Source organism: Dermacentor variabilis, chromosome 6, assembly GCF_050947875.1.
Source record: "Dermacentor variabilis isolate Ectoservices chromosome 6, ASM5094787v1, whole genome shotgun sequence".
In the NCBI taxonomy this organism is placed as follows: domain Eukaryota; kingdom Metazoa; phylum Arthropoda; class Arachnida; order Ixodida; family Ixodidae; genus Dermacentor; species Dermacentor variabilis.
The window spans coordinates 171,117,509-171,130,727 of NC_134573.1; the positions used below are offsets into that span (position 1 = coordinate 171,117,509).

The 13,219-nt window shown below is 43.4% G+C and overlaps 1 protein-coding gene across 2 annotated transcripts in view; it reads right to left on the reverse strand.

Annotated features, from left to right (window-relative positions):
- Positions 1–5,332: 5,332 nt before the first annotated feature.
- LOC142585772 (suppressor of lurcher protein 1-like) overlaps positions 5,333–13,219 on the reverse strand; it is a 460,587-nt gene continuing 452,700 nt past the window's right edge. For both annotated transcript variants that reach the window (XM_075696765.1, XM_075696766.1), the window contains 3 exons: positions 12,861–13,060; positions 10,031–10,078; positions 5,333–8,410 (listed from right to left, as the gene is read on the reverse strand). In XM_075696765.1, coding sequence (XP_075552880.1) covers positions 8,340–8,410; positions 10,031–10,078; positions 12,861–13,060 — 319 coding nt within the window. In that variant the 3' untranslated portion in view covers positions 5,333–8,339. The remainder of the gene's footprint in view (positions 8,411–10,030; positions 10,079–12,860; positions 13,061–13,219) is intronic.

Consider the following 13,219-nt stretch of genomic DNA (forward strand, 5'->3'; position numbering starts at 1 on the left):
ACGCTGGTTCGTGGTATATACATAAGTCTATACCACATTGGAAGTGTTTCTGCCTATTCACGCGATGAATAAATGGGCTACGAAAATTGGCATTTCCGAAAATGAAAACGTAAGCCTATAGTCCAGTAAAATGTCAAAACAGCTATGTCCACTGACTTCTCTGGAATACGTTGGTTCGTGGTATATACATAAGTCTATACCACATTGGAAGTGTTTCTGCCTATTCACGCGATGAATAAATGGGCTACGAAAATTGGCATTTCCGAAAATGAAAACGTAAGCCTATAGTCCAGTAAAATGTCAAAACAGCTATGTCCACTGACTTCTCTGGAATACGTTGGTTCGTGGTATATACATAAGTCTATACCACATTGGAAGTGTTTCTGCCTATGCACGCGATGAATAAATGGGCTACGAAAATTGGCATTTCCGAAAATAAAAACGTAAGCCTATAGTCCAGTAAAATGTCAAAACAGCTATGTCCACTGACTTCTCTGGAAAACGCTGGTTCGTGGTATATACATAAGTCTATGTCACATTGGAAGTGTTTCTGCCTATGCACGCGATGAATAAATGGGCTACGAAAATTGACATTTCCGAAAATAAGAAAGGTAAGCCTATAGTCCAGTAAAATGTCAAAACAGCCATGTCCACTGACTTCTATGGAAAACGCTGGTTCGTGGTATATACATAAGTCTATACCATATTGGAAGTATTTCTGCCTATTCACGCGATGAATAAACGGGGTACGAAAATTGGCATTACCGAAAATAAGAAAGATAAGCCTATAGTCCAGTGAAATGTCAAAACAGCCATGTCCACTGACTTCTCTGGAAAACGCTGGTTCGTGGTATATACATAAGTCTATACCGTATTGGAAGTACTTGCCAATTCACGCGATGAATAAACGGGCTACGAAAACTGGCATTTTCGAAAATAAAAAGGTAAGCCTATAGTCCAGTAAAATGTCAAAACAGCTATGTCCACTGACTTCTCTGGAAAACGCTGGTTTGTGGTATATACATAAGTCTATACCACATTGGAAGTGTTTCTGCCTATGCACGCGATGAATAAATGGGCTACGAAAATTGGCATTTCCGAAAATAAAAACGTAAGCCTATAGTCCAGTAAAATGTCAAAACAGCTATGTCCACTGACTTCTCTGGAAAACGCTGGTTTGTGGTATATACATCAGTCTATACCACACTGGAAGTGTTTCTGCCTATGCACGCGATGAATAAATGGGCTACGAAAATTGGCATTTCCGAAAATAAGAAAGGTAAGCCTATAGTCCAGTAAAATGTCAAAACAGCTATGTCCACTGACTTCTCTGGAAAACGCTGGTTCGTGGTATATACATAAGTCTATATCACATTGGAAGTGTTTCTGCCTATGCACGCGATGAATAAACGGGCTACGAAAAACTGGCATTTCCGAAAATAAAAACGTAAGCCTATAGTCCAGTAAAATGTCAAAACAGCTATGTCCACTGACTTCTCTGGAAAACGCTGGTTCGTGGTATATACATCAGTCTATACCACATTGGAAGTGTTTCTGCCTATGCACGCCATGAATAAATGGGCTACGAAAATTGGCATTTCCGAAAATAAAAACGTAAGCCTATAGTCCAGTAAAATGTCAAAACAGCTATGTCCACTGACTTCTCTGGAAAACGCTGCTTCGTGGTATATACATAAGTCTATACCATATTGGAAGTATTTCTGCCTATTCACGCGATGAATAAACGGGCTAAGAAAATTGGCATTGCCGAAAATAAGAAAGATAAGCCTATAGTCCAGTAAAATGTCAAAACAGCCATGTCCACTGACTTCTCTGGAAAACGCTGGTTCGTGGTATATACATAAGTCTATACCGTATTGGAAGTACTTGCCAATTCACGCGATGAATAAACGGGCTACGAAAACTGGCATTTTCGAAAATAAAAAGGTAAGCCTATAGTCCAGTAAAATGTCAAAACAGCTATGTCCACTGACTACTCTGGAAAACGCTGGTTCGTGGTATATACATAAGTCTATATCATATTGGAAGTGTTTCTGCCTATTCGCGCGATGAATAAATGGGCTACGAAAATTGGCATTTCCGAAAATAAAAAGGTAAGCCTATAGTCCAGTAAAATGTCAAAACAGCTATGTCCACTGACTTCTCTGGAAAACGCTGGTTCGTGGTATATACATAAGTCTATATCACATTGGAAGTGTTTCTGCCTATGCACGCGATGAATAAATGGGCTACGAAAATTGGCATTTCCGAAAATAAGAAAGGTAAGCCTATAGTCTAGTAAAATGTCAAAACAGCTATGTCCACTGACTTCTCTGGAAAACGCTGGTTCGTGGTATATACATAAGTCTATACCACATTGGAAGTGTTTCTGCCTATGCACGCGATGAATAAATGGGCTACGAAAATTGGCATTTCCGAAAATAAAAACGTAAGCCTATAGTCCAGTAAAATGTCAAAACAGCTATGTCCACTGACTTCTCTGGAAAACGCTGGTTCGTGGTATATACATAAGTCTATATCACATTGGAAGTGTTTCTGCCTATGCACGCGATGAATAAATGGGCTACGAAAATTGACATTTCCGAAAATAAGAAAGGTAAGCCTATAGTCCAGTAAAATGTCAAAACAGCCATGTCCACTGACTTCTATGGAAAACGCTGGTTCGTGGTATATACATAAGTCTATACCATATTGGAAGTATTTCTGCCTATTCACGCGATGAATAAACGGGGTACGAAAATTGGCATTACCGAAAATAAGAAAGATAAGCCTATAGTCCAGTGAAATGTCAAAACAGCCATGTCCACTGACTTCACTGGAAAACGCTGGTTCGTGGTATATACATAAGTCTATACCGTATTGGAAGTACTTGCCAATTCACGCGATGAATAAACGGGCTACGAAAACTGGCATTTTCGAAAATAAAAAGGTAAGCCTATAGTCCAGTAAAATGTCAAAACAGCTATGTCCACTGACTACTCTGGAAAACGCTGGTTCGTGGTATATACATAAGTCTATATCATATTGGAAGTGTTTCTGCCTATTCGCGCGATGAATAAATGGGCTACGAAAATTGGCATTTCCGAAAATAAAAAGGTAAGCCTATAGTCCAGTAAAATGTCAAAACAGCTATGTCCACTGACTACTCTGGAAAACGCTGGTTCGTGGTATATACATAAGTCTATATCATATTGAAAGTGTTTCTGCCTATTCGCGCGATGAATAAATGGGCTACGAAAATTGGCATTTCCGAAAATAAAGAGGTAAGCCTATAGTCCAGTAAAATGTCAAAACAGCTATGTCCACTGACTTCTCTGGAAAACGCTGGTTCGTGGTATATACATAAGTCTATATCACATTGGAAGTGTTTCTGCCTATGCACGCGATGAATAAATGGGCTACGAAAATTGGCATTTCCGAAAATAAGAAAGGTAAGCCTATAGTCTAGTAAAATGTCAAAACAGCTATGTCCACTGACTTCTCTGGAAAACGCTGGTTCGTGGTATATACATAAGTCTATATCACATTGGAAGTGTTTCTGCCTATGCACGCGATGAATAAATGGGCTACGAAAATTGGCATTTCCGAAAATAAGAAAGGTAAGCCTATAGTCCAGTAAAATGTCAAAACAGCTATGTCCACTGACTTCTCTGGAAAACGCTGGTTCGTGGTATATACAAAAGTCTATATCATATTGGAAGTGTTTTTGCCTATTCACGTGATGAATAAATGGGCTACGAAAATTGGCATTTCCGAAAATAAAAAAGTAAGCCTATAGTCCAGTAAAATGTCGAAACAGCCATGTCCACTGACTTCTCCGGAATACGTTGGTTCGTGGTATATACATAAGTCTATATGACATTGGTAGTGTTTCTTCCTGTGCACGCGATGAATAAACGGAAAAGAACGAGAAGGGGGTGAACCGAGGGGCCCGATATTTATTAGTCTTGTCATAAAAAGCCAACAAACACTACATCAAGGATATATATATATATATATATATATATATATATATATATATATATATATATATATATATATATATCACTCTTGAATAGATGCTTATTTTGCAAAGAGTAATACAGGTACTTTTAGCCACAACATGGACGGAGAAACGGCAAGACAAAAGACTATCTAAACCTGTGGTTGCTAAAAATAAAACATCACCGAACGCGGCCTTACAACCGCAGCCAGTTTTGTCTGACCGGAATTATATAATTGGGGTTCAGCAGATATGGTTGTGCCAAGAAAGCAAATACATGCTTCTAATTAAAATAGATGAAGGAATCAGTCCTTGCTATAAAGAAATTAACAAGTATTTTTGGTAGCTCGACGAGATGCGGTTAATGTCTTTTACATAAATCGAAATGTACATGCCCCTGCGTAATAAAAAAAAAGTAAGCTTTCATAAGGTTTACTAAGGTGGAGATACGGAGGGAGGGGAGGGGCATGGTAGGTTTGTACTACTTAAAGGGGTCATGTACTAGAAAATTTGGGGCACACTTTTCACCAGGATGCGCCCACACAACCACTGCGCTGTCTCTAGGGTTGGCCCATGCACTTTACTGTTTATTAGTGCAGTCTCCATCAACTGCGTACTCAGCCATTACAATGTCTAGGCCCACTTTACTCAGCGATGAACCAACTGAAGAGACGCTCCCACAGACAAGAAAGAAGGCATAGAAATCTGAGCTTCCATGAGGAAATTATGCGCTTGTAGGTACATATCTGTCGCAGTGAATATATTGTTTACGAGCCGCTTATTATTTCACTGAGTAATTCCGTAGGGAAGAGTGCCGGCCACCGTCAAATGATTTTTGCAGATGGGGCTACACGTAAGATTTGTCATATAAGCGTTGGCCTGTAAGAGTTACGAGCGCTGCCGTGGCTGTCGACAAGACAGCAGAAGCCGAAATGGTTTGCAAAGTCCTAGGAAAGTTCGCAAAAAAATAAAAGAACAACGTCCCTTTAGAAAATAAGCGCCTTTGCCGCATGGACAACGGTTCACGAGAGGCTCGCCAGTGGATACTTGATGGTACAATCACAGCTGCAGGAAAAGGTGCAATCGGCATGCCTCTCATCTCGTCTGCCGGTGAGGCCGAAGACTATACCTGACGGATTCCAGGAAAACGCATAATGCCACATGTCGCATCACCTACACGCCTCATAAATTATTAGCGCTAACGAATACGCGTCCCCGCAGCAGGTCTAGCAGGAAGCTATTTCCTCGTCCTTGACACTCGTCCTCCGATGGTTTCTGCCAATTCTACGGAGACCATTTGCGTGCATCCACGAGAAATCATCAACACGCTTTTCAAGATAGTAATTTTTATTGTTCATAGATGGAATCAGACAAAATAAAAACAACATTGCACACTTTAACATCTTGTGTTTACATTGTCTTGTTCTTGCTCTTATCGTGCGCATCAACTTCATCTAAGAGCAGTCCGAACAAAAGCAGCGGCGAATCAACTTCACACAATGCAACGAAATAACCTAATTCGAGTAATAGAACGCGTGGGCAAAGCTTCGGTTTGTGCGTGCGATGCAAGAAATATATATATGTATACACAAAGGTGTTTGAGAAACCAAATGAGTATTAATACGCAGTGCTACTGAGCGCTGTCGTGGGCATCTACATGAAAACTTAGTCAATGGAAAAAAAAAGGTAACGATCAGTCTACAAAGATTTCACTGCTTCGTGGCTAGAAAGAGTAAAAATGACATCTCGCCACGGATGTTAAGATTCAAATGTGAAGGAAAAGAAAATAATCCGGGTAAAGGCACTCGTCCTCCGCCTTCAGTGCCAATTAAGCAAGACAGATACAAAGAGCCAATAATATTGATTTAAAATAAACCTGTCTTCAGCCAATGAAGGGGTTGAGCACTAACCGCAGAACGAAAACTGCAGCAAATCTGTTGTGTGTAAATCCGCAAAATGATGGAAGTTTCACGGAAAGCAGTCTCATCCATCCGGAAGTAGCACTGCGCTACAGAGCAAACCCCAATGTGGGTCACGTAGAAAAAAAGCTTCAAAACCGAAGAAAGATTTGTCTCGTCCGGTAGTCGAACCAATGACCAAAGCCTTTTTGGTTGCGGTCGTTATGTTATCCAAGCTGGCCAGGAAGCTAGCGGATGGCAGCTCGAGGTCGAATTCATTGACAGTATGAAAGTCCCTAGATTCTAAAAAAAAAAAAAAAAGAAGAGAAGAAGCGTTTTTACACTCATTGCGGCTTATCGTGTCCCCAAGCAATAAAAGTGTCTACCTAGCGCGCATTTATTTTCTTTAAGCGTTCCGTTCTCGATACATTGCTGTCAGGAAAGTCGGGAACGCATTGTTGTGCTTTAACGCGCGTGTGATTCGCAACCTAAAAGTATATCGGCAGTGCTGTGGTAACTAATTGAAGTGCGCGCGACAAGCCAAGATTTTACCCAAGCCAGGATTTAGCCAAGACAAGATTTTAATGCGTTAAGAGTGTCAAAGTGGTGAAAAGTGTGGCTGTTTGAACTGTGAGAAGTCGGTCACATGGTAGCGCTTAAAAGAGCGTGTATGTGTGTTTGATTGAGTATATATATATATATATATATGTCAGTTGCACTTCGCTGCTCAAAGATCAAAGAAGCAGGACGTGTATCGAGTGAGCTCTTGAACAAAACTTTGCAATAAGGTGAACGAAGTGTAAATCATGGATCCGGCACCTCAAAGAAGTGCGACGTAACGCTAACGCATTTCTCTCGCATTTATTGCTAAGCCGCCACTGACTTTTTCTTTAGTGACAAGTCACAACGGGCACGATTTGCATTTTCTTTAGAAGTTTCGAGGCTATTTCCTGCACCTCGTGCTTTCAACTGATTAGTATTCGCACTGCCAGCTGAAGCTCTCCCGGGTGAGCTCATATGATAGAGTGAAAGCCTTTGAAAGTCCTTGAAAGCCCTAGTTACACGTTCGATAGCCGGATGAGACAAATTGTTCTTCGATGGGGATGCCCGTATGAATTTGCTTTGTAGTCTAGAACTACCCAGAGATGAATGGCGATATTTTCCTTTCATGAACTGCCGCGCGCAGAAAACCAACACTTATTATGGACACGCCGTTTTAACGTCGCGCACGTAAGTGACTCGGTAGGCTTCTGACGTCCGAGATAAGATAAAAGCTGATTTACATCTTTATCAACACCAGCTACACCTACTTGAAAACACGCTTCCCATCTCCCGATTCGTTCTCATTATAGGCCGGGCAAGGACGACTAACGCCAACGGCTTTTGGGGCCAAAGTCGTTCGCATTTTGACGAACGGCGTCCCATCGCCCATGCGTTTACGTGGCCTAAACAATGTCGGGACGTTCGAGGTAAAGAAAAAACAAAACAAAACGAAACAACAACAACGCAAGCTTATGACACGGAGCTCAAACATGAGGTGGGGTGGGTGGGTGACATATTGTAGATGGGGTCGTTGCCCTCGTTTCGAGAACAGCGCACTTCGCGGTGACCGCGCCTATACTCTGTCGTCGTTTTATTCCTCGAGAGAGAGAGAGAGAGAGACAATGAAAGTGCACCGGATGACATATCGTCATCACTATTGTCTCTTTTTTTCTTTTTTTGTTCCGTGTTTCACGTTGCTCTGTTTTCACCACACGGTCCTCTCCCGCTGGCGCGCTGAACTGCAGAAAGCGTCTTCTTCAAGGTTCTTTGGCAAGAGTCCTTCGGTTTTCCGCGGGTGAGAGGAGCGCTCGAATGACCTGCCACACACACGCACGCACGCACACACGAACACGCACGCGCACATAAACGTACACTCCCATAACAGCGTAAACCCGACGTCGAGCGTCGCACGCTATTTGCACCACCGCACGTGAATAACAAGTAGGGAGGCGCTGAAAGGGGGGGAAGAAGAAATACAAGTCACAGTGAAGCTGGGTGAGGGAGACGTCGGGAGGATCGAATGAAATCGGCGTGAAGTACGTCAACGACAGTCTGTGCGCGTTGGATTTCCGTCGTACGGCGGACCGCAGGCACCGCCCTCTCACACAGCGGGTGCTTCGAACACACATGCACACGCGCTAACACAGCACGAGCTTCGTCCACTTCTCAGAGGAAGACGGTCGAGCTTTGGAGCACCCACCGAGGCGCGGGAGCGCGAGGCGTGAAGCGTGTCGATGTCTTTGTGCTTTCTCCGTTGTTTGTCGCTTCTTTTGCTTCATCTTCTTAGGTGACAGCGAGAACACATCGAGAACATACAGAGATGGGGGGGTTACTTGAAGTCGGCGAGTGAGCGGCGTTGGGTGAAGTGGAAAAAAAAGGTTCCTCCGCCTGTCGCCTCAGTGGTCGGCCACCAGGAGCCACAGGAGGACCAGAGACAGCAGGGCAGTTGCGGGCGAAAATCTGTGCGCTAAATAGGAAGAGAACATGGAGAAGCTTGTCAAGCAAATGGTCATTATAAGGACATGTGACTAAACAGCGTGATTATAAAGTAGCCAAAAGCTATAAAAGGGAATGCGAAAATTTATGGACAGCCGTACGTTGCGGTTTTAACAGAAACGTACAAAAAGGAACAATACCTTTTTCTTTAGTGACTACATTGTTGCGCCACCAGGACAACAAAGACTTAGGAGGGCAAGTAAGAAACGATAGGTCCAGCGTTGAACCTATCGTTTGCCTTGAATCTGCTCTCATGAAGTCGTGCCATCCCGCGATGCAGGCTGACTTTGATGAGCAATTGGCGAGGCTACACACAGCCGGCTACTCGAGCTCGGCCGTAGGGGTTGTGTCAAAAACATTTCTCCAGAAGGTGAAGAGAAAAAAGCATATGCCTAAAGCCCTGACCAAAACGGATGCAATCAACTACCTCCAGGGCTAGTTCGCCGTGCGGCTAATTACGCGCTCAACGCAGAGACGCCAAGTAAAACTGCACGTCATATATACCAATCCATAGTTTGCACAGTGGTTGTTGTTGTTGTTGTTGATGATGATGATTATGATGATTATGATTATGATGATGACAAGAGCGTTCCCTTCGAAACGAAGGGGCGTACAGTGGTGCTACAGCGTCACTTGTAGGTGATAAATGTAACGATTCAGTCAATGAACATTTTCGTTATCAGAAAATACGTATCTAACTTCTGCGTTTCTGCGCACAACACTTTGTGCTACTTACTGCTCACGCTTTTAGAATGATTGAATTTTTAGTTATTCTGTTACTTTTTGATATCTCGGCATGTAAATAGCGCAGAAACAAATTAAGATAAGCCAGTTACGAGAATGACTCAAAAAAGAAAGCTCGAGAAACAGTGCTGCAGTACGCACATTGGCGGGCACGAATAAAGTGAACTGGTTCCATTACTTTGATTATGATGTTCGCCGCGTTGTTTAACTGGATGTAAAGCTCGCGCTCCAATATCGCTTCGCTCGGGACCAACTCAGATGCCTTTATTCAAATACGAGTGAAATAGAAATTTTTTAATCGCCACTTTCTTTCAAAAAGGAAGTAGATATCACGCGTGCATTGTTTTGCTTTTCGATAGTGACCCCGTTGTCACTGTTATCGGTCTGTCACTCAAACCGTGGGGCGGATGTAGTGTAATGCATGTACAAATCATGAACGGACTTGAGCCGAGAGATCAGATTTCTACGACAGAGGATTACGCTCACCCCTACCGTTGTGCTTTGAGTGTTACTTGTTTTTTCCGGGCACAAGTACATGCAGTAAACAGTAAGATTCACAATTTACAGTTGTGGCACCGGCAGTTTCTTCCCCGTCACTAAAACTTAACAATGTTTACTTCTGATGATGGCACACGCACAAAAAAAGAAGCAAAGTGTAGCCCCGAGATTTGCGACAAGGATTTCTCCTGAAACTTCTGCCAAGATAGCGCAATAAAAAGAAACGTTAGCATTCGTTTCCGACTCTAGGATTAGTTTTTTTCTAACTCTCCGATTAAACGAGGTGGAAATGCTCGCACACGAAACAACCACCTACTCCATGAAGGAGCACGCTTTATTTATCACTTACCATTCTGCTTGTTCTGCACAGCAGAGACTTGTCGAACGGTGAAAGGGTCTGCAAGATCAACAAGAACAGCGAACATTAGAGTCCACGTTGACCTTCGGCTGATAGATTCAGTCACGCTCTCGGCTTTTCGCTGCTTTGCTGGTACATCAGCGTTATTGAAAGCCATACAAACACGTCCACAAAACACGAATACCTACATACTCAAAGCTTTACCTATGCATTTAGTTTCTTTTATTATTGTGCTTGACATTTCGAAGCACAAGTTTCGTGCGAGAATCATGGCGGATGTGCCCATTCTGAAGGAGTGGCCAAGAACGAGCACACCCCTAGTGGTACATACTCAGGCCATCAATGAAATAAACTAAGGTTAATAAACGAACGACGTAAATATAACTTTCATTCCATTAACAGATCGATGCGCTCGTACTTTAGCCGATATTAAATGTTCAGGTTTTATGTAAGAAGTCATTTCATTTTGGTACGCGGAACAGTGGTGCACATACTTGGTCTGCATACAAGGGTCTTATATATATATATATATATATATATATATATATATATATATATATATATATATATATATATATATATATATATATATATATATATATATATCCGTAGAGACAATGAAGGACCCAACAGGAGCGAAGGAAGCCCGCCAAACCAGGGAAAGTAGGCAAAGAAATCTTCGTTCTAAAGGCATGTGTAGCTTTCCTTTGTGTGTTTCATGACTGCAGGGATGTAGCTCTATATATCCAAAGTAAAAGCGAGAGCGATCGAACTCCGTAAAATGGTGAACTCCAAGCGCTGTGTGGCTGTCGTTCCTTCTTGTGTACATGTCCTGTTGCTGCGCTACCTCAAGGGCCATATATAGATACATGAGAACTAAATGTTGCTTTTCGAGGCAACCATTGCACCTATTTGGGTGCAGTTTGTTCAATTCAAAAGAAATGAAAATTTCATATACCGACTATAGCAAGCAGATTTCTGACCTAGGTATTGAAATTGAGGAAAAATGATAAAGAAGAATGCTTAAAGAGAGCAGCCCATGCACGAAGTTTACAACGCCAAACTCAGTAACAAAAATGCAGCAGATGCAACGTGCCCTGTTGCAAAATCCACATAAAGCGTAGTTTACGAGGCAGTCTTCATGCGCACTTTCTCGCTCATCTGGCTCAAGGTTGCCCTGAACGAGGAGCTCTGCAATGCGTCATATGAACCTTTGAGCGCAACCAGCACAACGTTTTAGAGCTTGAAAGAGGTAAGCTGGCTTTCTGCGTCAGTTTTTTGTTATACCCTACCTCCCCTCGGAGGCGCAGATGCGACCGTCCATGCGTTTGGTTGCCAGGTGGCGCAACGCATGCGCAGTGTGAGGCCGTCTGCTCCGGAACCCCCTGTCCCGTCTCATCGCGGCTCTCCGCGTCGCGGCCCCCTCTCCCGCACCACTAGCGACCAACGATCCGCATGCGCCGGCTAAAGTCTCTACCTTAGCACCTGCCGGATTCTCACCCCCTCTGCCTCCCACTGTTGCGGGTGAAGTAGTGCCAGCCATCGCTCCTAGATGGCGCCGCCGTCACGCAGCCGAGTGTGAGCTATTCGGCGAGAACGCACGAGCAGCAGCACGAACTTAGTGCATGAATCTTACCAGGTTACCAAATTTCGGTGACATAAAAAAAAACAATACGATTCCTCATTGGAAATTTTGTTTCCTGCAGTTGGTAGAAATCGGCATTTTCTATAATGAGAGAAACTTCATTGAAATCGGTTCTCTGGTTGTCAAGGGACAGAATTTCCGCGTTTTACGTACATTTGAATAGGTAAGTTGGCCGAGAAAATAGGAGCCGCCTCCGAGCTGAAGCTTCTTCTTAATCTAGTACCCATTCAAGGCACACCAACCGGAAATATCCACCATCCTCCACAGGAGAAGCAAGAGGGCGCTTAAGGCGTGTTCGGGTTAAGTTTAACAATGACTATATATGTTCCCGACGAGGAGTGTGCTTACATGAACGTTGAGATACCAAGTAAATAGAAAGCAATAAATATTTACTTCTGGCCGTGCATCGCCTCACTGTCGTAAGAGAGTCTGCTTTCGTTCGCCACGTTCTCTCTTGAGAACGATCGTATCCTTGCTCCTTTATTAACAGAGGTATTTACACTAGGAATACTGAGAGAAGAGCCTGGAGTTAGTGAGTGCGTGAGCCGGCAGTATAGTGACCATGTATACGTGAGCACGATGGGCTGTGCATGGATTCGTCTAAACTTCTCCTTTTGTAGGACAGAAAGAAAGCCGCTGAGACACGTAGGTGGTGGGCCACGGCGGTTTCTTATAGGTTCTGCGGGCATTTGCTTAAGCAAGGACGAAAAAGCTATACGCAAACGGTAACGCTTCGCAAATAACTTAAAGTTTATGTCCTCATATCTAATCGGCAAACCTTGAATTTGCATTGTGGTCATAAAGCTAATCAATAAGGTGTTTCTCAATTAATCAGTATCAACCACTTTACCCAGAACAACAAGAAAAACACTGCGTGTATTGAGATTCACGCCATGAATATTGGATAATCTTCCGGCAGGTTGCTGAAGACATACAGTTAGCTTTATCTCCACAGAAGGCCTCGCTTCATTTCTAAACTTACTTTGGTGTTAACTGGGAAAACCATATGTCGACCACCGCACCCTAAAATCCTCAATTGTCAATCGGCACCCCAATGTCGTGCAATTTTACAGTTCTTTTTGCACTCGTTTAGCCCTGCGCCTCCACTGAAAGGCAATGGGCAACACGGGCCTGCTATAGGCATCAAGAGCAAGTCACGTTGTGGAAAAGACGCACCGGGGTTGTTTCTGAACTGGTAGAAGGCCTCGAATCCGGTGCCGTCGAACTTGTCGTTGGACTTGAACGAGACGCGGAAGAAGTCGGCGTCGGACTCGATCTTTGTCGGTCGCAGGTTGCCGCAGTGGCGCGGGATCTTGCGGTCCACCGTGCGGAAGTTGGAGAACTCCACGTAGTCGCTCGCCGTGTCCGAGAGGCACCTGCAACCGTGGGGGAACAAGGCAGAACGTATTCTAAAGAAAGAAGACACCGAACACTATGCGGGTGCACTCGAATTCTTGCAGACGTCGAAGTCGGTTTAATTTGACTGCTGGCTAAGAAGGCAGCCTGGAGTCCATGTAACCGAAATCATTTGGAAC